At 39.6% G+C, this 27,438-nt stretch overlaps 1 protein-coding gene across 2 annotated transcripts in view; it reads left to right on the top strand.

The window, feature by feature from the left end:
* The window catches only part of FOCAD (focadhesin), a 301,972-nt gene that overhangs the window by 179,322 nt on the left and 95,212 nt on the right, over positions 1-27,438 (top strand). For both annotated transcript variants that reach the window (XM_046023020.1, XM_046023019.1), the window contains exons 16-19: positions 10,361-10,495; positions 14,858-14,908; positions 15,696-15,779; positions 23,879-24,017. In XM_046023020.1, coding sequence (XP_045878976.1) covers positions 10,361-10,495; positions 14,858-14,908; positions 15,696-15,779; positions 23,879-24,017 — 409 coding nt within the window. The remainder of the gene's footprint in view (positions 1-10,360; positions 10,496-14,857; positions 14,909-15,695; positions 15,780-23,878; positions 24,018-27,438) is intronic.

Below are 27,438 nucleotides of genomic sequence, written 5' to 3'. Positions count from 1 at the left end.
GGCAGAGCGGGGTGGTTAATGACAGGTTGTGTGGCCCTCACAGCCCAAAACATTCCATCTCTGGTGCTTGACATGGCTCTCCAGCCATGTTCTAGCTGATGATGGGCCAATTCAAATCACTCATTCGTTCAATACGTTTCTTTCTTTCTTTCTTTTTTTGAAGGGAGTGCCTTTGTATGCCAAGCAGTGTGCTAGCTACTGCATTTTCGGGAAGGAAAAATGGTTTATACTTGTTAAAACCTTGTGAAGGAGAACCATTTTTATTGTAATGCAGGGGCTTTTTTGCACGAAAGAACAAATAATTCCTAAAGAAAACCTGCCAAAATGTGCTTGCTCGCTCTCTTTCTCTCTCTCTCTCTCTCTCTCTCTCGCACTTGTAGATTACAGGTTTTGTCTCTAGTTTTCATTAAACAGGAGCTTGTTCGTTTCTTTTATTAACAGAAAGTTGTAGATGCATCTTTTTGAGTCCTTCAGGCAAGTAAGACTGATCTGCACCATTGCTATCCACGAGGAATTCATCAGTTGGGTTATTCTCAAATCTGTGGATACACGGTGGCGGGGGCAGGGGGATAGAAGAATCATTTTTCGTGAATGTGGAATCAGGGTACATTTCAGTAATGGCAACATTGGTTATTCAGAAATGTTTTCACGGAACTCCATCATTGTAAAGGGGACTAAACTTAGTAGGCATTTCTAAAAGCTTCATCTGTGCCGCTTAGAATTGTTCTGTAAAGTGTTTTTAGAGCCTCTGTAGTGACTGCTTAATTCATCAATTATATTTGATGCCTTGCATGTTGATTTTTCAGTATGTAATGGCACTAAATTGTTTCTCAAGCTCTTTCTACTATGCACTCATAGTAGTGCCTTTCACACTTTTTAACTAATTTATGTGGGGGGTATTTTACTTTTGTTGCTGGTAGATACTGAGTTTGCTTGGCTTTCAGTTCTGTATCTGCTGAGCAACTTTTTAGCAATTTTTAAGCTATTTTTATGAATTTCTATTATTTTGCTTTACTACCTTGAAATCAAACCTCCATTTCTCTGAACAGTAGAAGGACTGACCTTTAAAAAAAAAAATTCCCTCTGGTTATTGAGGGGTGGGGGGAGTAAAGCACTAATCATTTTGTTATCAAAGGGTATTTCTGACACATTCTTACTGTGAGTTTGCTAGTTCAGGCCAGAAGAATGTCCAACATGAAGTAGATAATTAATCCGGACAGAATGTAGCAAAACTGAAAAGTGAGCATCCCTTCAGGGAGCTCTTTGTGTCATTCTTTCTGTTCCTGCCAAGAAATCAATGGAGTTTGCATCGGAAGATATTGTTCCCTATGGGGAGGGAGCTGGGGAAGCTGCAGCTTCTCACAAGGGGGAATAAAAAAGAAACTTAAAATCCCTGGCCACTGAGTAGTGAGTCCCTAGGGAGGCTTGATAATCTAGATCAGTCTGTTTAATAAGTGCCTCTCTGTTGTTGCTTGTGTCTGTTGTAGAAGCCCCTTCTATTCAGATCCTGGAATTCCCAGTCCGCAGTACAAACTGCCAGTTTTCCAGAAATACAAGACTAATTTGAAAGGTCTCTTTGGAGATGGCGTGGAGGATGAGATTGCTACTATGAGGGGAGCCTTACCACATCAAGTACAAATATTTCTGATTTACTGAGCCACAGTTGGGAATTTAGATATGGGCTTCTACGTTATTTGCCACTAACAGGACAGAAACTGAGCAACCATAATAGAAAGTCATTGGGATGACTGTCCTTTCAATTTTAAAGGACTCTTAAAAAGGCAACTCAGTATTTATTTCTGTTATTTTTCTCTGACACTGCCTTGATCCTAGTCTCAGACATGAAAGGACTGTAAAATTACTTCAATAAACCTGTGCTAGTCATTTTTTTTTATACTTATAACCTTTAACCCCATGTTATTAGGGTAAGAAAGAGTGTTATTTTTCTCATTGTTTCTGCCCCATTGATTGTGTCTGCTGAAACTCCCTCTTATCCCCCATTCCTGTATTTTGGTAACAGAAGCATCCTGTTTTTATGAATTGTGTGTGCTGAATTAGCTTAAGAGGACTTCACTGCATGATGATGCCTGGAGTCCTTTAATTGTGAAGGCAGTCTCTTTTACCTTCATTATGAAAAGGGCAAATAAGGCAGTTTTCATTGCCTAAAGGTTTTTTTTTTGTTTTGTTTTTTTTTTTTTTTTTTAATAAAGCTTTCCCTCTGTTGGAGTAAAGCATCAGGACAAAAGGAGTAGGCTGTTCCCAGGAATTTCTAGAAATAGCTTTTGGAAGTAAAATTAGAAGATAGCTCTCTGTTCTGCTGTGAAGGAACAAAGTCATTCTTATGGCACAAGAATTAGAAGCAAAGGCTTTGATTATTTGGGGAGTCGTGATTTTTTTTCCCATTGGTTATAACAGCAATCTACCATCTTTTACAGTGTACAAAGCATGTTTGCATACAATCATCTCAGCATTGCCTTTACTGTTAACCTAGTGCTATATAGAGCAGGTGTTGCTACTATTATTTCCGTTTTGCAGCTGGGGAAACAGATTGAAGGAGATTAATGACTTTGCCTGACTCACTCGGCTACCAAATGGGAGAGCCTGGGGTTTTTGATTCCAATCATCTGCTCTTTCGAGTGTACACTGCCCATGGTTGTCTTAATCTGGGCCATTTAGTGTTGTTGAGATTGTAGGGGTACGGGGACAGGACGAAAGTATCCTTCTCCCTGAGAATCACAAACATCAATAAAATATGCATAATGTAAGCACTTAGAATGGGATGTATTTTCCAAAACTCATAGACAAACTGAGCAAAATAGTCTGGGTAATTTGTGCATAAATATTCATATGCTATAATGTGCTTAATACCTGGGTGTTCCATCTATTTAATTTAATTCATATATTCTTGTTTCGTTTGCCCTTACTAGTGAATGATGGATTCAGTCTTGTAGGCTGATAGTTTCCTCAGACCTTTAAGACGTTATTGCATGGGCTCTGGGCTTGTTAATTTTGAAGTCTGTTATTATTCTGAATTGTTCCTTTGTAGACAGTCTCTTTTTTTTTTAATATTTAAAAAGATTTTATTTATTTATTTGTCAGAGAGAGAGAGAACACACAGCAGGGGGAGTGGCAGACAGAGAGAGAAGCAGGCCCTCCACTGAGCAAGGAGCCCAATGCGGGACTCAGTCCCAGGATCCTGGGATCATGAGCTGAGCCCAAGGCAGACACTTAACTGACTGAGCCACCTAGGCGTCCCAGCAGTCTCTGTTTTTTGATAGTCTCTTTTCTTCCCCATTGAACTTTGAAGATTTACTCTTTGCCTTTGGTGCTAAACAGCAATTGTATAATGTATATAGATGTAACCTTATTTTTTTCTTGATGACAACTTAGAACATTAATGTCTTTCACTGACTTCGGAAATTCTTAACCACTATTTCCTTAGGTAGTTCTCTTTTTTCTGTTCCTATCTTTTAACCTTTTATTTTGAAATAACTTTAAACCAATAGAAATGTTTCAGAAAATAGTACAGAGTGGCATTACACAGAATGGCGTATTATTTAGCAATGAAAAAGCCTACCGATATGTATTACGCCCTGAATGAAACTTAAAAACAATATGCTTATTGAAAGAGGCCAATAACAGAAGACCATATGTTGTATGATTTCCTTTGTAGAAAAGGTTTACAAAAAAGCAAATTTGTAGAGACATAAAGTAGATTTATGGTTGTCTTGGATTGGGTAGCCTGTGGACAATGAGTGATGATCAAATTGATTGTGATGATGGTCATGCAACTTTTATCATTGAAAACCATTGAATTGTGTACTTTAGGTGAATTGCATGTGAATTATATCTCCAAAAGCTGTTGTTAAAAAAAAAAGAAGAAAGAAAGAAAATTAAAGAAAAGTAGTATAGAGAGTTCTCATGTGTTTTTCACTCTGCTTTCCCTAATGTAACATTTTACTTTCATTACTGTAGCACAGCCATCAAATCTAAGAAATTAATATTGGTATAATGCTATAAACTGAATTATGGATTTTACTGGGGCTTCATAGTTTTCCCTCTAAAGACCTTTTTCCATTCCAGAATCCAATCCAGGGTCTCATGTTGCACTGAGTTGTCCTCTTACCTAGTTCTTCCCATCTGTCCCACTTCCTCAGTCTCCTCTATTTTCCCCAATGCTGATGCTTTTGAAGAGTTCTGGTTAGGTATTTGGTAAAGTGTCCTTCAGTTTGGCATATATGGTTTTTCCTCATGATTAGGTTGAGCTTTGGTGTTTTTTGACAAGACTACTCTGGAAGTAGTATTTCTCAGTGTATCATATCAGGAGTACATGGTGTTGATATGTTTTATTACTGGTGATATTAACCTTCATCACTTGGTGAATTTAACCTCAATCACTTGGTTAATGAGTTTCTCCACATCCCATTACAGTTCTTTCTTCTGTAATTATAATTAATCCATTTCTTAGGGGAGTTACCTTGAGACTATCTAATTGTCCTGTTTGTATGCATACTTTTGCCCACTAATTTTAACATCCGCCGACAGATCTTGCCTATGACTATTATTCCTGTGGTGTTTGTCTAATGGTAGTTTTTTTCTTTCTTTCATTGCTTCTACATTTATCAATAGGATTTTTTCTGTAAGAAAGAGCTGTTCCTTCTTTCTTTTTTGCTTATTTATCTATCTCGTTTTGCTTTTGTGGACTTAGGGGTTTTTATTTGTTCATTGGGAACATGTTGAGACTGGTTCCCTTGTCCTTTCAGCAAGTCCACATCCTTTAATGAACACTTCCTTCTGGCACCAAAAGATGCTCCAGACTTCAGTTACATTTTTCTTAGTCCAGTCTGGGAATCAACCACTTCTCCAAGGGCCGTTCTCAAATGAATCTACTTTAGGAACTCTTGATAAACCTAAGAAAGACCACCTCTTTTGATACTCCCTGACTTTGAATTTCTTTTTATATTTTGTAACTCTGAACTCTCTGGTCTGTAGTTAGGATAACTTCCTATCTGTTGGGTTAATAATTTCAGTGATTTTTTTTTTTTTGTCATGTTAGTCACCATAAAATACATCATTAGTTTTTGTTGCAGTGTTCCAAGATTTAAAAAAAAAGAAAACTCAAGTCACAGATTGAGAGAAAATATTCAAAATAGATATATCTGACAAAAGACTTGTATCTGAGTAAATAAGTAATTTCTTTAAAAAATAATAATTTCAGTGATTATATTCTTCATTTTGGAGATCTTACTTGTTTTTTTTTCCAGATTTGGTTCTTCTTTTCCATCATGCCATATTCTTTTACTGGTAACTAAATGCCTTGTCTGAAATCTTTAATTCTGTTTTTTTTTAATTTTTAAATTTTTTTTTTAATTAACATATACTGTATTATTAGCCCCAGGGGTACAGGTCTGTGAATTGTCAGGCTTACACACTTCACAGCACTCACCATAGTACATACCCTCCCCAATGTCCATAACCCAACCACCCTCTCCCTGCTGAAATCTTTAATTCTTACACGTACTTTTGTATTGCTGCTCTGTTATCTAAAGGTCTGAGATGTTTAGTCCTGATGTTTTTTGTTTTTGTTGATTCTTTAATGTTGGACTGTATCATAGTTTTTGAAAATTTTTTTAACATGAGCTCCTTTTTAGAGGAGCTTATTTTATTTCACTTTTCTCTGCAAACCCTTTGAGTTATGTGTTATAGGAATATCCTTTGAGAGTGATCCATATGCCCCCTAGTTCACTGCTGCTTTGTTATTTTAGTTTCTCAGCCCAGTGGTTTTCAGTCCAACCATTACACTAAAGATTCAGTTCTTTCGTGTTTGTGTGGGGTTTTTTGTTGTGGTTTTATTTTCATTTTATCTATTTATTTAATTATTTATTTATTTTAAATGTTTTTATTTATTTATTTGACAGAGAGAGATCACAAGTAGGCAGAGAGGCAGGCAGAGAGAGGGAGGGAAGTAGGTTCCCCGCCGAGCAGAGAGCCCGATGCGGGGCTCAATCCCAGGATCCTGGGATCATGACCTGAGCCGAAGGCGGAGACTTTAACCCACTGAGCCACCCAGGCACCCTTGCTGTTGTTGTTTTAAATATTTTATTTATTTTATTTCAGAGAGAGAAGCAGAGAGAGCACATACAAGTGGTGGGGGGAGAAGAGGGAGAGAGAGAGATTGTCTTATGCACACTCCCCACTGAGCACAGAGCCCTTTGGGGGCCTTGATCTCATGACCCTGAGATCATGATCCTGAGATCACTACCTGAGCTGAAACCAAGAGTTGGACACTTAACCAACTGCACCACCCGGGCACCCCAAGGGTGCTGGTTTTATGTTAGGGTCTCAGTTGCAACTCCCTGCCTTCTATAGTGCTACAGGCAGTATCTCATCTTTCCCTGTGGACATTGAAACACAAGCTATTAGGTTATGGAAACTGACAACTTGCTTACAGTTGCTCAATATAGTTATTTGCCTCTGTTTCTGGCATGGGTAATTAACACCACCACCCTCTCCCCATGCTCCCTCCCCTATCTTTTTTCCTTCTCAGCTCAGCTTTATAGAGAGAATTTCCTTCTTTATCAGTCACTTCAGCTATGGTCCATCACATTACTAGAGCTAGATGCCAACTTGTTTTCTGAAAACAGACAAGTGATTGGGTAATGAAGAGTAGAGGCAGAACGAGCCAGTAAAGGACCATGAGCCTGACTAATCTGATATCATTCAGTGGATTGTATGGGTCACAAGGGTAGTGGATCAGATCACCAGGGTTCCAGGAGGTGGATATAGGAATATGGTAATAGCTTGAACTCAAGGAGCCCTCAGGGCCAGGAGATCTCTGCAATGTAGTGTCAAGAATAGCCCAGGGTTGGGAAGGTCAGGGAAAGCAGCCAGCTTTCTTTACTAGAGGCTTCCCTGCTTCTGATTATGGGGACAAGTTTGGGTTTACAGGTATTCCCTGCACGTGTACCTTGCTTCTGTGTAAGGCCATACTTCCTGGCTGTGGTTCTGAAATACTGTCTCCTAGTCCGTATGTACAGTACCATTTCGGGCCTTTGCTTTCAAACTTTCTAGAAAGAAGACTTTTTACAGGAAATTCTGTGAACCCTTGAATAAACTTGAAGGCTGTAGCCTTCCTGCCCACCCACCCCCACCAGAAGGGCAAGGCAAGGCCTTTTTTGTACTTGTGTCATTGATGGCCAGACATCCTCTTCGTTGATCGGCAGAGTACGTCAGAGCATCTGTGAGGCCATACCTCCTCGTGGTATTTTGATTTCTAGAAATACTCGAACAACAAAGCTATTGTTGGCCAACCTCACATCTGAGCTGTAGTACTTTTCTTTTCTTTTTTTTTTTTTGGTGCTGAAACCCAGGAAGTACTTTTCTTTTCCTTGCAGGGTATTACTGTCTGAATGTCTTTCCACCAACTCACATTAGACATATATCAAATGGAACCCATCATCCCTAGTTCCATCTCCTACAAATGTGCTTCTTTGTCCAATTTTCCCTTTTTTTTTAAGATTTTATTTATTTATTTGACACAGAGAGAGAGCATAAGCAGGGGGAGCAACAGAGGGAGAAGCAGACTCCCTGCTAAACAGAGAGCCTGATGTGGGTCTTGACCCTGAGATCAATACCTGAGCCAAAGGTAGACGCTTAACTAACTCAGCCACCCAGGTGCCCCTCCCTCCTTTTTTAAATGTTACTTTTTATTCACCTAGGTATTAGTTGCAAAGCCTTTCTCTTCCCAATTCATTCTCTAGGTTCTTTTGATTCTTTCGTCTCCGTCTCAGATTTAGCATTCCTCAGGTTCTGTACGAAGAGTAGTTGATATGTACTGATGATCTGTTATATGCTTATTACCATGCTAGGTGAGTGGGGAGGGAGAACTATAAGACATGATCATTATCTTCAAAGAACTTAATATCTACTTGAGGAGACAACTTATGTTCAAGAAAATGGTGAATAGTACTAGACAGTATATAATTAAATGCTAAATTGGGTGGTGCAGAGTTTTAAGTGTTAGACGGCTGAGGAAAGAAAGGGATAAAAGGAGGGCTTGAACTGTAAGAGAAAGCTTAATTGCGGAATTAGGGTTTGAACTGGTCTTGAAACCCCCTCAGCTGGAATCGGATGGGCATTTAAAGTGAAGAGAAAGCACAATTAACACACTGAGCACGAGAATTGGGGAAAACGTTGGAGGCTCTATATGTATGTGTTGGGGACCAGTGAGAAATAGGAATTAGCAGGGTTGGGTGGCTTCTTTTTTTTTTTTTAATATTTTATTTATTTGATAGAGAGAGATATCACAAGTAGGCAGAGAGGCAGGCAGAGAGGGAAGAAGCAGGCTCCCTGCTGAGCAGAGAGCCCAATGCGGGGCTCCATCCGAGGACCCTGAGATCATGACCTGAGCCGAAGGCAGAGGCTTTAACCTACTGAGCCACCCAGGCGCCCCTGGGTGGCTTCTTTGACTTTGGCTCTAAGACCACCAGAAGATTCTTTCAAAAGTGGCATTTTAATTTTGATGTTCCCCAGCTCAGAAACTGCTAGAAGCTTCCTTTTCTTTTTTGATTCTGATTCAAACTTGTTTTAGGATCCTAGGTCCTCTCTGATCTCACTGGTACTTTGCATACCAGTTTTGTCCCTACAACACACTTTCTTTGTGTTTTGCCTTACGCTTTCCACTTGTTTGGAGTGTGTCTGCTGGATTTGTCTATTCCTTCTTCCAGTCCCATCTTGAGGCTTCCTGGCTCTGGATATCCTCTCTGATGACCCCCACCCCCAGACAGCGCTTTATACCCTACTTCCTCCTGAAACTCTTTTCTGTTGACAACAGTTTTAAATCTAATCATCTTTCATTTCCTGATGATTTAGAATTATGTACATTCTCTTCAGTAGGTGCTAAATTCTTTGAGATGTTAGATTATGTTTCATATTCCATTGTTCCTCCTAGTACTTTATGCTATGCCGGGCAGATACTCGATGTTGAATTGAGAGTTTTCAAAGAATTAGTTTATCTTTTGATGGCAAATACTGATGATTTGTAATGTTAAGGTTGCTGTGTGTAAGTGTGCCTACTGACATGACTGTCACACAGTATTCTCCCTAGTAAGTGTGAATTCACCCCAAATTTGTAGGGGGTCCCAAGTCAAAGAACATTTTTCTGCTGTTTGACGAAAGGAGAAAATAAGAGCAAAAGCATCAGATCCACGTGTTCTGAGCTACTCCTTCTGTGGTCTCCTCTTTAAGCTTCTTAATCTGTGTCCTTAGGTGTATATCTTTGACATCTTTTCACTTACTACCTTATGTAGTTTTTCCTAAATAATTTATGTTTGCAGATAGAGATAAATTGTGTGTGAATCGACGCTTAAGAGAAGAGGAGGGAGTATTTTAGAAAGATTGAGCCTTGTTAAACTCTATCTAATTGATCTATGTTGGCACTCTTTCTTGCCTGGAGTTTAAAGTTTTAATAAAATATCTCTAAGTGAAGAAATCGTCTGTTGTAGTTGCAATTGAACTTGAGAAGACACTTGAATCTCCAGAAAGCCAGATAGTGAAATGAACTAAGAACACTTGGTTTAGAAAATTGGGTCAAGTTAAAAATAACAATTTTGTTGGGGTGTCATTTTCTTTTATTTTTTAACCCCTCTTAAAGAATCTGAAGTGGCTTTTAAAGCAAAGTTTTAAAGTATTTTGTTTATTAGGTTAGTTAATTAGCTAGTAAGATCTTTGCCCAGCATGGGGCTTGAACTTACGACCACCAGATCAAGAGTCGCTTACTCTATCAGCTGGGCAGGCCAGGTGCCCAAATTATTTTAAATAATAAAGCTATTCTCCTGCCTCCTTTAAATGTTTGTAAGATGATTTGAGCATGTTCAATTTATATATTGAACATCTCAATTTTCTGAGTGCTGATGCAGTTTCAGCAAGGCTGAAAAACAACAAAAGCTGCAGATACCTGCCTTTAGAAAAGCTCTAACATTATCTTATCCTTCTTTGTTTCGAATAGTTCTTCAGCAGCACATGTAGCTAACCCCACCCACGTACGTGTGTGCGGGCACGAATGCCTGCATCCGGCATGCATGCCCGCATCCGCCTGGGAGGGTTTTACTTCCTTGGTTAGCAAAGTAGTAAAGAAACGGTCCTGAGAGTCAGGTCCTGAGAGTCAGGCTGGATCGTCTTCAACCACAGTTTATATTGGTTTAAATCGTTTCTTTTGAGGAGTGATACCTTATCAAGTCTTAACTCCTGGGAATGTTCTTGTTCTTTCCTGGTTTCCTTATAATGAGAGATAGTACTCTGTGCTAATGGCCTCCTATCAGTTGGGGTTTTGTGAGGCATTGACTCTTTCCTTTGCTTACAGGTCGTTTGCATTCGCTCCACTTGGAACGCGCTGTCCCCGAAACTCAGCTGCGACACAAGACCTCTCATTCTGAAGACCCTCAGTGAACTGTTTTCTCTCGTTCCTTCCTTAACCGTCAACACGGCTGAATACGAGGTACGAGTTTGGAGGCCAATACGTTTTCTCTCTTCACACTGGAAAGACATGGGCTTCATAATAGCTTCGGGAAAAAGATATTCATAGTCTTTGTTTGCCAAAAATCCTTTAACACTTTTTGTTCCTTAGAACATGATATCTTTATGGACTGCTGGAATAGAAGTCCTTATCAATTCTGTGTCTCTAGGGTTTATTTACATAAAGGAGACCACATTTTCATTATGAGAAGAGAGCCAAGATGTTAAAAAGTCAGGGTGTAATAAATAAAATAAAATAAAAAGTCAGTGTGTTAAAAATAGGGTTTCTAAAATAATGGAATTCCTGAGGCCAAAAGTTTAAACGCATTTTATTAGTGCTTTTAGTTCTAAAAAAAAAAAAAAGTCACAGACTTTAATAAGGCAGGGCAGAATCTCCCATAGTATAGACATACTGTCATTTGTGTGTTGCTTCTAGGTTTCCCATGAAGATTTGATTTTTACACGTTAGTTCACATTTCCTATATACATCTGTACGATGAGGATGATTGTAAAATCAGACTACCTTAGGAGAGGAAAATGACTTTATGAGCTGCTTGGTTTTGTCATTGCAGTGAACTCAAAGCCTGGGTGGAAGATCCATGTGTTCTGTTTGACATGTTCCGTATTCTCTCTTCCCGAAATGAGCAAAATGAGAGGGTGGTTAATTCATTTATTTCTCCACTTCTGTAGCCACATTCCCACTCATGCTTCCCTTTTCTTTTTTTCTATTAAAGCCCAGCAATTGATTTTCACTTGAAATCTTGGTGAACTTTAAGTTTGATTTAGTGTTTCACAGACTTTGATAAACTACCTCCCCCAGAAGAATCCAATAACGGTCCCTTCCATGATTTAGATTATGTGATAAGGCAGGATTATAAGATAATACGTCTTCTAATCATTCTTAATGCTGCACAGCAAATAAAATAAAATTTGTCCTTCCTGAGAATACAGTCCCCAGCAGGGGGCCTGGCACATAACATACAGTCAGTAAGTAGTTACTCAGTGAATGATTGAACCAATAGAGAATGAGTTTATTCTCAGATTTGGGGTTTTGTTTTAGGGTATTAAAAAAAAATCAATATAAGACTCCTAGAGTATATAGTTCACCAAAAGTCTTTTTTATGGAGGCTGTTATACATACACTCACATTATCTGAAAGTGTCCTGGGCTACTGATAAAGAGCTAAGACTAAAAGCCAAAGGGAGTACATGTTGTGTTTATCTATTTTCTGTTTTCAAGGACTGAACTCATTTACCTTTGCATTGCTTGTACTCTGAGTTACTCAGATTTTATTACAGGTTAATTTATGAACTGGTTTTTGTGTTGCTTTCTAATGTCTGCTTACCAATGGCTGTAAAAATTTGTGTGTGTGTGTGTGTATAGGGGATGCTTGATTTTTTTTTTTTTTTCTTCTTCAAATTTACATTCTTTTTCACCAGTGTCTTATTTTGGTTTCTCTTCATGCTCATGTTAATACTAAGGTTCCTCTGTTGTTCATTCAGATAGATGACTGTGGAGCCATTCTGGCCATCAGTTTCCTCCCCATAAGGGAGAGCCCTTCAGTAACCATAGTCCACTTGGAAGCAGAAGTCATGAAATGCGGTGACCTCTGTCCATCTGTCTTATGCTGTCTGACTCTGTCTCTTCCTGTTCCTCTCTTTTCCCTCATCTCCTCCTCTCTCACCCCCCAGTCCTTTCCTTTTGCCCTCCCTCTTCTCTCGCTCCATGTGTGTATTTAACAAAGTGTTCTCTGTTAACTCCTTAGAGTTTGGGTGTAATTTTCCCAAAAGATTTCTAAGGTCATTGTTTTCCCCAGTTACCTCAGTGTCTTGTGTTTGCCTAAAATGGAGTCCAGCCTCTCTATACCTAACCAGTCAGGCCTTTTAGAATCTGGCCTCACTCTGTGGTTCTGCCTCCTTCACTCCAGGAAAACTAAATCGCTTGGAATGTGTTTTTTTCTGCCTCCAAACTTTTCTGTTTCTTTTCCTCTGTGCAGTTCTTCTCTCTGCCAGAATTGCTTTTTTTTTTTTTTAATCCCTAGTTTTAAAATCTATTTTAGAGAATGAATAATTGGTTTAATTCCTCCCTATTTTTGCAAGCAGGGGTCTATTGCTATAGGCTTGACTTTTTTTTATATCTGTACTGTCTTAAGAACATTTATTTCTGTTTTATAATACAGGTATATGTATATGTATGTTTATTTTTTTCCCCATTAAACTATAGGCTTGTGGCAAATAGATAGCATGTTTCAATTTGTGTATTGCTTGTACATCCATTCATTGACTCAAAATATATTTTGTAAAACTGTCCTAGGCTTTAGAAATACTAACACATAATAGATATTCTTAAGAGCCCATTATAGTCCCAGTACTCTTCTCATGACATTGTACCAATTCATTCTAATATCTCATAGGAAGGTATTATTTTCATTTTAGAGCTAAGGAATCTGAGGTTTTGAGAGGTGCATCCATTCGTTAAATATTTATTGAGAACCTGCTACATGCCAGACAAGGAGCCTGAATATCATTGTAGTCTCTAAACAAAGGCTGGTGTCTAAGTCCAGGACATTTAGCTCCACAGCTCCCGTTTTCCCATTACACTGTATTGTCAGTCCTTGCCTTCTAGAAGCTCAAAAGTTGGGAGAAGAGTTGGACATAAGCAATAATAATTTCAATAATTTCTTTAAAAGATTTTATTTATTTATTTGACAGACAGAGATCACAAGTAGTCAGAGAGGCAGGCAGAGAGAGAGAGAGGAGGAAACAGGCTCCCTGCTGAGCAGAGAGCCTAATGCGGGGCTCGATCCCAGGACCCTGGGATCATGACCTGAGCCGAAGGCAGAGGCTTTAACCCATTGAGCCACCCAGGTGCCCATAATTTCAATAATATTTGATGAGTACACTTAATCAGAGGGGTATGAGAGTATGGTGGTGGAAGTGACTAGCATTCTAGAAGGAGTCGAATGAAACCTTACTTAGTTGGTACTATTAGAGTAGGTTTTTTTTTTTTTTTAAAGATTTTATTTATTTATTTGGCAGACAGAGATCACAAGTAGGCAGAGAAGCAGGCGAGGGGAGGAGGGGGAAGCAGGCTCCCCGCCGAGCAGAGAGCCTGATGTGGGGCTCGATCCCAGGACCCTGGGATCATGACCTGAGCTGAAGGCAGAGGCTTTAACCCACTGAGCCACCCAGGTGCCCCTAGACTAAGTTCTTAAAGAATTTTTTAAAATGTTGCTTCTCAATGAAGTCTAAGAAACAAAATGCACAAATTCAAGCAGGTATAGGAGAACCTCCTATGACTTAGAAGAGCAAGAAGTTAGATGTGATTGAAATGAAGACGACATTTAGCCAATGATGGAAGACAAATGGCTTTTTTTTTTTTTAAGATTTTTTATTTATTTATTTGACAGAGAGAAACACAGCGAGAGAGGGAATACAAGCAGGGGGAGTGAGAGAGGGAGAAGCAGGCTTCCCGCTATGCAGGGAGCCTGATATGGGGCTCGATCCCATGACGCTGGGATCGTGACCTGAGCCGAAGGCAGAGGCTTAACCCACTGAGCCACCCAGGCGCCCCGACAAATGGCTTTTTAAGCTCATTACTTATTAAGCATCTGTCATTTGAGGATCTGGGCTTTATGCCCTTTATTTTTCTGGGCTTTATGGTCCAGGCTTTTGAAATGCAAAAGACAGTCACTGTTCTAAAGTGTGTAAATCTAGTAGGGAGTTAACCATATGCACATATAATCATACTGGATGCTAGAGTGTGTCATGGGTGGTATGGCCAGTTGGTAAAGGGAGGATTCTCTCCTGGTTAAAGGATCAGGAACAGTGGCACAAAAGAGGGGAGTGAAATTTGTACTAGGTGGGACTTGAGAGGTCAGCCAAAAAATGGTTAGGTTTCTTTTTTCTCTCTCTCTCTTTTTTTTTTTTTTTAAAGATTTTATTTTTTTATTTGACACACACAGAGAGAACACAAGTAGGCAGAGAGGCAGGCACAGAGCGAGGGGGAAGCAGGCTCCCTGCTGAGCAGAGAGCCTGATGCGGGGCTCAATCCCAGGACCCTGGGATCATGACCCAAGCCAAAGGCAGAGGCTTTAACCCACTGAGCCGCCCAGGTGCCCAGGTTTCTAAGTTTAATAATATTAACATACTGTGTTAAGATGTCCATGTATTTCCATGATGCATTTCTTTCTATTGTCATGTCATGAATGATGGCTAAATATAGATTAAGTCAATCACTAGTGGTATAATTTTGAGTTTGTTAATTTTCACTGTTTTCTACTTTGGATTGTTCCCAGTCTTGTCTTCATCTTAGCAATTTATTGTGATGTTTATTGATTTTTCAGAATTTTAAAGTTCAAGTCCTCAGCTTCCTCTGGACCCACACTCAAAACAAGGTACTACCACAAGGGTGTCAGTGAAACAACCAAGTTGAGAAAAAATTGTGAAATAAGACTCTAGGAATAAGAAATAGAACTAACTTGAAATGATGGCTTTGTGATCTTTAAAGAATTGTGACATTAATGAGTTTAGGTTTTATAAATTCTTCTCAGATTATGCCGATCAGTACATTTTTGTCATGAAGTGCACTTTATTACTTTGTGTTACTTTGTGAAGCTGACAGATGTGAAGAGAGACTGCTGCTGTTGTCTCATTTTTTTTTTTGAAGGCCCTTCCCCTTTCCTACTTTGCCCCTCCCCCACCAATGAGCTCATCAAGCAAGCAGAAAGTTCAGTACATTTTTTTAGATATGGTTTCCAATCAAGGAGGACAGAGAAGAGGGTGTCTGTCAGTGATACTAGGCTCAAGAGTGTATGAACTGAGATTCCCAAGGGCTAATTTTCCTGGTTAGTAGCTAGAGAATCAGAGCCTAATTCCAACCTATCAGACTCCGTTTCCTCATACTCCTTTCAGTCAGCCCTACTATGGCATGGTGACCTGGTGATTTTGAGTTACGTTCTGTTTAATGTCCAAACTAGGATAAAAATTGAGTGCTTCTGATCTCTCTACCCACTACGGTTTTCTATTTTTAGTTGCGACACAGTAAGCAAGGCTTGAGTATCATTTCCAAAGCACTGACTCTAGAACTTCGAGGTTGGTACGGGATGGACTGTCTCCCTTCTTCCAGAGTTGATGTGTAATGTCTGTTGTTTCTTTTGTTTGTCTTACTGGTACCCCGTCTAGGACCCAGGTGTAGCCAATGCCGCGTATAAATCTCTGTCACACTTCAGTGCGGGAGAGCACACCATTCTTCATCTGCCTGAAGAAGTAAGCCTTTCTGCTTTCTCACTCGGTTTTATAACTCCCTTTGTATCTCCTCTCTTAGAAGGTTTTTACCTGATGGATGTAATTCTAAATACGCAGTCTGTAAAAGATAAGAACTTGTATTTATTGCTTGTTTAACCTGTAAAAGACCACAGAGGTCTTACACCTCACAGATAATGAATTTTAAATCTCTTTGAGGCCGATGGGAACCACTTGTGGTGCCCCCAAAGTCTCTGTAGGTGACCGGGTATAGGACTGCATGCCTGGGCCCCCAGCTTATTGTTCCAGAACATCTGTGTCCCCATAGCAACTGTTTTGCCCAATTGGTGTTCCATCTCGGACTTTAAATCCAAGCATGGCCTGCATCGGCTGAGGTTTGTGCAACCTGGGCAGCCAAAGATCCTTATTTCTGATACAAAATTGAGATGCCATGTCAAAAACAAACAAACAAGCAAACAAAAAAACCGAAACTTTAGTGTGAAAAGCCCCAGGGAACTAGATGAGGAAAGTATCACTCTTTTAGGGGTTAACACATTATGTGACACTGCCTTGGTTTTTAGACTAAAAACATAAGCCGTTTCTAATATCTCCTGAACATAACCAGCTGTAAATTATCCGGTTATGTTAAGGAGCTAAGTGTGTATTTCACATTTCGTGTTACTGTTAATTCAAATGCGTAGAAATGTTTATTGAGTGTCTCTAGAGTGTAAGGCAGACATTATGTTAGAGAAGCTATGTGAAATGTTACCCAGAGTCTGTCCTTAGGTCAAATGGCCTAAGAAGTTTGTTTTTTTTTTTTTAATTTTTTATTTCTTATTTTTTTATAAACATATAATGTATTTTTATCCCCAGGGGTACAGGTCTGTGAATCGCCAGGTTTACACACTTCACAGCACTCACCATAGCACACACCCTCCCCAATGTCCATAACCCCACGCCCCCTCTCCCACTGCCCCTCCCCCCAGCAACCCTCATTTGTTTTGTGAGATTAAGAGTCATTTATGGTTTGTCTCCCTCTCCCTCCCAATCCCATCTTCTTTCATTTATTCTTCTCCTATCCCCCTAACCCCCCATGTTGCATCTCCACATCCTCATATCATGGAGATCATATGATAGTTGTCTTTCTCCGATTGACTTATTTCACTAAGCATGATGCCCTCTAGTTCCATCCACGTCGTCGCAATTGGCAAGATTTCATTTCTTTTGATGGCTGCATAGTATTCCATTGTGTATATATACCACATCTTCTTTATCCATTCATCTGTTGATGGACACCTAGGTTCTTTCCATAGTTTGGCTATTGTAGACATTGCTGCTATAAACATTCGGGTGCACGTGCCCCTTCGGATCACTACGTTTATATCTTTAGGGTAAATACCCAGTAGTGCAATTGCTGGGTCATAGGGTAGATCTATTTTCAACATTTTGAGGAACCTCCATGCTGTTTTCCAGTGTGGTTGCACCAGCTTGCATTCCCACCAACAGTGTAGGAGGGCTCCCCTTTCTCCACATCCTCGCCAGCATCTGTCATTTCCTGACTTGTTAATTTTAGCCATTCTGACTGGTGTGAGGTGATATCTCATTGTGGTTTTGATTTGTATTTCCCTGATGCCGAGTGACGTGGAGCACTTTTTCATGTGTCTGTTGGCCATCTGGATGTCTTCTTTGCAGAAATGTCTGTTCATGTCCTCTGCCCATTTCTTGATTGGATTGTTTGTTCTTTGGGTGTTGAGTTTGCTAAGTTCCTTATAGATTTTGGACAGTAGCCCTTTATCTGATATATCGTTTGCAAATATCTTCTCCCATTCTGTCAGTTGTCTTTTGGTTTTGTTAACTGTTTCCTTTGCTGTGCAAAAGCTTTTGATCTTGATGAAATCCCAATAGTTCATTTTTGCCCTTGCTTCCCTTGCCTTTGGCGATGTTCCTAGGAAGATGTTGCTGCGGCTGAGGTCGAAGAGATTGCTGCCTGCGTTCTCCAAGAAGTTTTGATATAAATTTCTTGGTTCCCTAAGGCATTAAAATGGATTGAGTTTTTCTTTGGAATTGAGTTTACACCGAGGTTAGATGCCAGTAGGAACAAGGCAGACTTGTGTTGATTGGCTTGAATTGGAGGGACGTATAAAAGGCTCTTGTGAAACCAAATCCTAAGGCAGGATTTCCCATGTTGAGGATGCAAACATAGATTGGCCAGCTTGTCTTGCGGTCATCACAGATGGGAAGACTTATGGAGACGTGTTCTGTGACTCATAAAATTAAAAAAGATGGGACCTCAGACTGAGCTATGGTGACTAGCAATACTCAAACCGTCTTTTAAAAAAAAGGGAAGAAGAAAAAGGAAAAAAAAGCTACCTGTAAATTTTGTAGGCAAACTGCCAGTAAATTGGCTGCAACATCTGCAAAGATACCTTTTATTATTATTATTTTAGTGAGCATTTGCTAAGTTAGATTACGGCATAATAATTACTTTTACTTTTAGCTATTATTCATGAAATATCCCAGCTAGAGTACTAGGTTTCATTAAATAACTCCCACATATTCTTGACTGTTTAGTCTCTATCTCTTTACATATTGGAATGTTGATATCTCCTACTTTGGCCTTCTATTCAGTTCCTGGTTGTGCTTTTTAGAGGTTATGCTCAGATAAGTGAGCATAAACTTCTGAGCATAAACTTCCACTCAGTCAGATATTAGATACTTTCTTAATCTAATTCTTCAATATTTTCTGATCCCTGAGGATCCATAAATAGCTCTTTTATACCTTCCAACGTAAAGGGTGGTGATAGAGTTGGGTTTCTAGATATGCTTGGGTTTTCACCTTTAGAGTGTGAAGAACTATAAAGGAAATCTCTAAAATTTATCCTTTTTTTTTTTTTTGCCACTCTTCTCAGCGTTTATTTTACCCTTACTCTGTTCTGGGATTCGGCTTATTCCCCAAAGTAACAGTGGTTCACTATAGTGGATATTTTCAACTAGGTTTAAGATGAGGAGACATAAGTGATTTAAAAGAGTTCATCTTTGACCTCCAGTTTCTGGTGTAGACAGCCTGCCTCCTCATGAAGAATTACTGCTTCTAAGACTGCACAATGCATTCTTCTTCTTTTTACTGATGCCTGAGTTTCCCTTTGGCTGTTTGAATACCCAAGGACTAAAAAGTCCTGAAAATGGTCAGTGTGTTCATATCCCAAACAAGGCCCCCAAAGCTAAGGATACAACTGAGTCAGGTCCCCACCTCCATCTGGTAGTTGATAGTGAGGTAAAACTGAGGCTCATCTTCTCTAAAACCATATTTTCATGATTTGAAGGTCCCTGCCAGGTAGGGTCTTCTACAATGTAACAACCAACACTCTTCCTTGTTGTCAGAGATGACTCACTCTGCACCAAGGCTCACTCACAAAACTGAAGGCTCCCGCTGGACCTTTTCCATGAAAGTACATCCACATTCTCTCAGTTTCTGGAAACTTGTGAGATAATCTTTTAAATGAGAGTGCTGTGAATTTCAAGTAGGAAGAAATAGCAGAAAGATACATTGTATCCTGATCAACATTGCTACTTTTGTGGATAACTCAGCTACTTTGTAAGTACTAGGTCTCTTTACGTTTACTAAAGATAGACTTCTTGTTGACTGATGCATCAATTTAAGCTGTGAAACTTGTTGAAAGCTCACAGGTTGATAGAACAAAAGGTGTTAGGGCAGTGGCAGACATCAGTTAGGGTTGAATGAAACATTATAGGTAAGGCAGGATGGAAAATGTCAATGATTAGTAGAGCTGAATAAGATTTAGTGAGTTAGGCAATTTGAATATCAAATTCATTAGCTCATATTTCTTGTCATTGGTTTGTTATTAGGAAGTTCTGTGGGATTATTAATGATAGACCTTTCATACTTGGATCAGTTTAGCAATTATTTATTGGACATTCACTAAGTAGTAGGCCATTTTATAATCTGGGAATGTTGAATGAATCCATATGATTTATTGGTTAAAGGGTCATTGTTAATCACTTGAAACGTGCAAATCTAAAGTTGGTCAAAAAGTTTCAGGGAGCTTTTTTGAGGACTTTTGATTCCAATGTTAAGAAATGGACACAGATGATTTTCTCTTTTAGTTCGTATTTTTTTGTTGTGCTCAGCTATTTATCCTTCTCTTCTGTCTTCTTTAATGTGCCCCCAACTGAATAAAACAGAACAAACAAAAACAAACAAAATACAGAGAATTGTGATTCTGGTAAAACAGTCAGTAATGGATGAACCTTTATTTTTTTTTTTTTTTAAAGATTTTATTTATTTATTTGACAGACGGAGATCACAAGTAGGCAGAGAGGCAGGCAGAGAGAGAGGAAGGGAAGCAGGCTCGCCGCTGAGCAGAGAGCCCGATGCGGGACTCGATCCCAGGACCCTGAGATCATGACCTGAGCCGAAGGCAGTGGCCTAACCCACTGAGCCACCCAGGCGCCCCTTTTTTTTTTTTTTTTTAAAGATGGATGAACCTTTAGGTGGAAGATTGATTCTCACCTCTGACTTGGGTTCATTAAAAATATATTTAGTTGTTTAAAAATTAAACTTTTTATTTTAGAAATCTTAAGATAAATTGTGTTATTGATTTCTGGAGTTAATTTTAGAAGTGAGTAATATAAAAGAACTCATTATGCATCCTGGGGTTGGTATTAATATGTTGTAACCTGTTTGGCTTTGATTTAAGTGAATATCACTGCATTCATCAGAAGCTGTTTCCCTTTTTAAATAAATTTATGTGGATACTTGACGTGTTCTAAATAAAATCCTGTGTTTATGCACAAACTCCTGAGTTTTCATAGGTTATTCACTAGGAAAGGTGGTTGAAAGGTTATGTGGCTCACGACCCATAGAGGAGGCATTTTGTAGGATAAGCTTTCCAATATTCAACTTGAAGCCGATTCTAAAAGTAATTAATCATTTTATATTTGGCTCTCCACTTAAGTTTTTTCAACAAAGCTTAGCTATAATTGGAAGGGTGTATTTGTGTGTGTGTGCGTGTGTGAAATATGTATGTGGTTTTCTGGATGTTTTAGTAGCTAATGTAATCTACGAAAATGTTATAATTTTACAGGTATTTTTTATGTGACTTCTTTTGATTTTTTCTTGGTTGTACATACATTCCTCTTACTCAGTCATTACACACAAAGCAAGGGAAAAGCCTAGCACAGAGAAGCTGGAACAAGTACTTCTTTAAGAGGTGAGCAGAGAAAGGGAAAGGTAATGAAACCAAAGTCCAACAGTAAGTGCTAATACGTTCAGGAGAATTAACTCGCCTTTGAAGACACAAATCATACTGTTATAAGTCGGCAGACTATATCAGCTATTCTGAAATTACAGTACATCTGTAGTTTCTTTGTTAAAATATATGCATATGTGAGATGCAGACATATGCTCTTTACCACATGGCAGATAAATTAATATAGGCATCCAGTTATGTGAATGTAAACTTAGACAACATAAGAGAGATGAGTGGATCGTTATTTTTTATTTCCAACCTAGTAGGTCTTTCTTTAGCGTTTCTAAGAAATATTGCTGGCTTGGGTGCTATGACTCATTTTAAGTAATTTAGGTTGACCGAACAGAAAGACTGGGTGGGCTAGAATATGTGTAAAAATAATCTTATCCCTTTTACATTAAATAATTCTGGAATCGGAAGCATTTGGTCATTTGCCATAGTTCCTACACCAGTTAAGTTCCCTCCGAAGGTGGTAATAGCTTCCGGCTTCTGCCGCCCCCTCCTCCCCTTTCCTCTACCACCTCCTCTTTATAACACGCCTTCCGTCCCCCTTCCTTCCAACCTTCCTCCTTCCCTTCTTCTGTTCTTATTCAGTGGCTTTATTGAGCTATAATTCTCATTCCATATAATACACCCATTTAAAGTGTACAATTCAGTGAGTTTTTGGTATATTCAAAGAACTGTGCAACTAATCACAGAGCAACCACATTCTAATTGTAAAAGTTTTTATCAGTAGTCAATCCCCATCACCCCTTTCCCCTCCTGCAGCCCTAAGCAACTGTGTCACCAACCTTCTGTCCCTAAATTTACCTAACCCAAACCTTTCCTATAATGAAATCACATAGTATGTGGTCTTTTGTGACTGGCTTCCTTCATTTAGCATAATGATTTCAAGGTGCGTTCATCTCTGGCACACCTTTGACTGAATAGTATTCCATCGTGTAGATAAGACCACACGTAGTTTATGTATTTATCAGATCATGGACCTTTGAGTTGCTTCCCTTTGGGTGCCATTATGAATAATGCATTCACACACACATACAAGTTTCTGTGTGATTGTACCTTTTCATTTCTCTCGGTTGCATACCTAGGAGTGGAATTGCTGGGCCATGTGGAAACTCTGTTGAACTTTTTGAGAAACTGCCATACTGTTTCCCAAAGGGGCTGCACCATTTTATATTCCCACCAGCAGAGTAGGACGGTTCTGTTTTCTCTATATCCTCCCCATCCCTCTGAGTTTTCATAGTAATTTACATGTTTACGTCTGTCTTCCAACTCCCCAAATCTCCTGCCATTTGTGCATGGGGAGTACGTCAGAGCTTCCCGGTGCTTTGATACGCTGGTGTGGTAGCTGGCATTACCCGTGTAGTCTCAGGCTGTAAACATTGTTGTCTGTTTCCCTCTGTCTGCTGTTCAAATGTTATTTTCAGTTTGTACTATGATGTGTAAAAAGGAAGTAAGGCAAACAGACCCAGGACCATCTCCTTTTATGAATCTTCTTAGGCAACTGGGACTGGTTAGGATTTCTAAGATAATTCCCGATGGAGCCAAACCTGGCCAATTCAAAGTATGGGCACAGACAAGAGGCACTTGGAAAACCCCTGCCTGTGAGAGCTGAAAGGGTTGCAAATGTGCCCAAGTTCCTCCAGGAACCAGTGACACCCACAAATGCTGTCGTGCCCTATGCGAAGCATACATTATTGTTATCTCTGTAATTATGGCTGGCTCAGTCCTCTGAGAATTAGGTACTCAGTATTGAATCAGAATTAAATCGTGTCTTGGAAAGTGCTTGGGTAGTCAGGTTGCTTTTATTCCTTCACTAGTGAAGAGAACACTAGTTATGGTTGAAAGGCTTCATTGGAGTTGAGGTTATTATACTTAAGAGAAGCATTTCCTCTCTATTTTCTTTTATCCCCCTGCAAGAATCCTGACTCAGTGCAGTTCCTAAATGGAACAGTGCTTTGGGGACCTATGAAGAAGGCAGTCTGCAGGAATTGTTAATTATTTCTAAAAATAACTCCGGGAGACAGGCTAATGGTAATGACTGGGTTCTGGCACTTTATGGTTATAGCAACCACTTTTATATATTTTGATTTCCTCCCCTAATGCTTAATTATCTCCATGTGGGCATTATGATGGTGTGTCATTGAAAGTATTAAAAATTTAATTAATTGCTTGACAGTTACATCTTGTAGAAACTACAATGGTGGTAATCTTTTTAAATTTTTAAATTTTTGGTTCAAACGAACCTAACTAATCACAGAGCAACCACAAAATCTTCAAACTGCAAATTAGACACCATAAAGTATAGCTACCAATTACAGATTTTAGTGTTTTTATATTCTGTAGCAACAAACTGCCGAGCCTAAACAAAAGTCAGCTAAAGCATTCTGTCCTTTCCTGATCTCTACTATATATGCTACTGGAAGATTTTAAGCTTTGCCATAGAGATATGGCTAGAATGACAAGTTAAAAAGGAAGTATTCCGACAAGGCAAATATTTAATTACAAACCATAGAAGTTCAATATATTGAATGTGTCAGTGTTTGCATTTTATAGTCAAATGGCGTAAAATTTTATTAGTGTTCTATAATAATCATTGCTTACGCTGGCTTACGGTAATTTTCTTAGTATATTACCATTAGTTCTTTACATGGATCTGGGCTTGTAGCTACTAAGATCGAGTTTACCATTCAGCTAATCTGAAAATGAATAGGTAATTTAAAATTAATTTTTAATGGTCTTTTGACATTACGATGCAATGAGTCTAACTCAGCTTTTAAATCTTGACATAAAAAGGACAAAGAAAGGATTTTACATAATGTTTTCATATTGCCCTCTCTGTCGTTTCAGATAAGACCAGAAATCCCTACTCCAGATGAACTAGATGAAGACGAAGATGACGAGGGTGATGAAAAGGATGTGGATCTTTCTATTCCAGGCTCTTGCTATCTCAGACTGTTGTCACGTACTGCTCCTTTGGTTTTACCAGGTGACTCCTATTCAGTGGACGGGAGCTAGCATTTTTCAGGGATTTTACCTGTCTGAGGGTGTGCTTTGTGATGTGCACATACGATAGCTCACTTTAATTACAGCCCACTTTCTATCTGAAAGGCACAACATACCCATCTGTTGTGGAGGTACTGCTTGAGTTAGGAATGGTGTTCAGAACACACTGAAAAGCGTTAGGGTCGAAGAAAATTGAACCAGAAAACTAGTTGAAACAGCCATTTTCAGTGAGAAATTAAAATTCATTTCCAAAGCTATATTCTACCAGACAAATTTGCAATGGGACCTCAAGTCACTGGCTCCAATAATGGTTCTTTATCCTATAAGCTAAATGAAAGGATGGTTAGAATCTTCAGAGATTTACTGGGTACTTTCATTATGAATTTATTCTTCTTTAGAATTATTCCAAAGATGGTATCAATATTTGAGAGCTGCAAATTGATGGTTTAAAAAATAGATTAAATTGTATGATCATTCCGTTTTGATAAAAAGCTTAAAGGACCTTGACATTTTAAAAAATTATTCTAATTATATCTAATTATTCTAATTCAGTCTTAGCCAACATTTTGCCGAGCATGCTTCTATTACCTTGTTCAGCCCCAATTCTACCTTAATTGTACAAGGATGTAGAAAGTCCGTTTCTGAAAATTAAGGTCAGTACACTTAAAAAGTGTCATTTGGTCAATCGTAGTGTCAATATCCTATACCACGGGACATTTTTCCCTTGGTTTCACCCCACATGGAGATTTTCTGAGGAATTAAGGCAAATATATATTATCTATTTCTAGACAAAGCTCCTGTCCCAAATCCCTGCCTCCTTTCGTTAGAGAAAACTGAAACAATGCAGCATAGACAAAGAGAGCACCCTTCCTTTTCTCTTGATGTCCAGAACAAGCCTTAAAGATTTGTTCCCTGGTCCTCACTTCTGTTTTTACCCTTCTGAGAAGGCTCCTCAGAGTCTGGGACCCCTTTGGCGTTTTAATAGTCAGTCCCAGGAAGGAAATAGCTTTGTTATCCAAAGTTCCTCCTGGAACCCAAAATCACCTTAGAGGTAAAAGTTCTTTTGGGCTTTTAAAATGACATCGGTCCTAGTGACGTGGGGCCTTCCCTCCAGTCTTGTATTGGAAAAAGGAGAAGGTGCAGCCAAGGTGAGCTGTTGCTTCTCTCCTCTCAGGATGTGGTGGCTGTTAACCTGTTCTACATCATTTGTTCTTGATGGTTGCAAGTGCCTTTCCGTGAGAAAAAAAAGAAAGGGAGGATTTGAGTTCAGCAACTGTATCTGTTTGAGAAAATTCAGTAATTAGACTCTGGTGGGGGTGCTGTAGATGCTGGCTGTGTCCGGCAGACTGTGTCACCGCGGGCGAAGGTCTTTATTTTTCTGTGCCTCGCTTTCCCTGCAATTACTGGACTACTCAAAAAAGAACCAGGGGAAAGTACCAGCCCTAGGACTGTGGACCTTAAAAGGTACAGGGTGGCTAGTATAAGATCTCTAGTTGCAGCAGCCAGAAAACCCAGCTGCACGTCCGTGAATCCTGGTCATTTTCTTCTCTTTCCTTTCAAGCAAACACAAAAGCAACTGCAGCGTGAGTCCAGTAATTAGCGTTATTTTAAATGGGGATGTTACTGGTGTTTATTTTTTATTTTGACACAATTTTAGAATTCAAAGATGTTGTGAATACACTTTAGAGGGCTCCCGTGTACTGTCACCCAGCTGCCCAGCAGCTCACATACCTTAGTTCATTATTCAAACCAGGAAATTCACATTGATACAAAGCAGGTAACTGAAGTATAGACCTATGAGGATTTCTCCAGTTGTTGTTGTTTTTTCCATACAGTGTATATGCTTTTTGGTTTAACTTTTTTTGTTTATTTGTTTGTTTTGTTTTTTTGCTTGGCATAGTGTCTCTGATACTTATCCCAACATTGGCCTGTCTCGATTCTTCTTAATTGCTGAATAATATCCCACTGTAGTAGGCACCAGTCTGTCCACTCACTTGTTAAAGGACATTGGGGTTGTTTTAAAAATTTGTATCTAACAGTCTGTTCTAAGATTTTCCACTCTTTCAAGTTCTCACGTGGTCATCTGGAGGGACGGGGCAAGGCTCCGACAGGGTGGAAAGAATCCTGGTTGCTGGCTTAGTGGTTGGAGAAAGAGGGCGCTGTATGGATCAGTTACACTCATGGTATCATACCCTCATTTAGACTGTTTTCGGGGCTGGAGTTAATTTGAGGAACCTTAGTTCTCTGAAGAGCTTGACACGTAGACACATTTCCATTCCCGAGTTAGCATGTGTACAGTGTGTACTTACCTCCTGACTCGTGCGAGCTTTTGCCGAAATAGGACCCCTTCGGGGAAAGCATGAAATGACCTTCTCTCGCCATAGCTCCTCTGTCCTCACAAACATGAGTCTTCGCTACATTCTGGGAAGTCTGTGCTGACACTCCACGTGAAGCGGTCACCCACGTGCGTGCGTATCGGATACAGCTGGATGTTACTCATTTCTTTCATCTAGACCATGTATCCATCAGGGTCTTGACAGAAAAGGCACGCTGCGATGGAGTCCCTGAGCGTTTACCGCAGGGACTCTTGGCAGTTGTGCAATCAGGGCTGCAGGACATTCCCAAGCGGTGGTGCTTTAACCCGGAGTGGTTAGCGCCCCTCGCCTGAAGAGGTAAGGAAAGGGAGATAGCAGTTTGGAGACTGAGGGAGAGCATCCTGTCACAGTGCTGCCAAAGGGGAGCCAAGGCCTGCAGAACAGGGGTGCAGGCAACTTGTAGCAATCCCGCCGGAGGGGGGGCTGGGAATTCATGCCCTGACCTCATTCTCTTTCCATCCTCTGACCTCCTGCAAGTGTCTCCCATTGGATAAAAGCCAACCAGAAGCCCAAGGACAAGGGAGCCTGATTATTCTTCCAGGTCATGGAGCAGGGTTGAGAGGGTGGAGGTGGGGGTCGGGAGGGGTAAATAGAAAACGTCCCACATAGGTGTTCTCTGGGCTTTGAATGGAGAAGCGTGGTCGCATCTGGGAAGGTTCTATATAGGAATGACGGAACCAAGCGTGTAATAGAGGCCCCAGGGCACACTTGCTGCCTTTAATGTAATCACGGTCATTTAAAGCAGACTTTTCGGTGTATTAAGAACGAAATTCCAGTCTCGTGAGACGGACCCTTTTTTTTTGTTCCTATGAGAGGCACATGCATTGGTTTTCTTTTTTGTTTTCCATACATTTGTTAAGGTTTCATGTTTCTGTTGTTTTTGTTTCTGCATTGGCAACCTCTAGTGGTCCTTAGAAAAATAACACTTGAATGTGAACCTCTAGTCTTCTCAAGAATTTTGTTTGGGTATCCTATTGTCTTCTGAGCGCATATTTGTGTCGATAATAAGTAGAAATGTTAAGCAATAAA

Source organism: Meles meles, chromosome 11, assembly GCF_922984935.1.
Source record: "Meles meles chromosome 11, mMelMel3.1 paternal haplotype, whole genome shotgun sequence".
Lineage (NCBI taxonomy): Eukaryota > Metazoa > Chordata > Mammalia > Carnivora > Mustelidae > Meles > Meles meles.
This window is presented reverse-complemented; position numbering and strand designations above follow the sequence as displayed.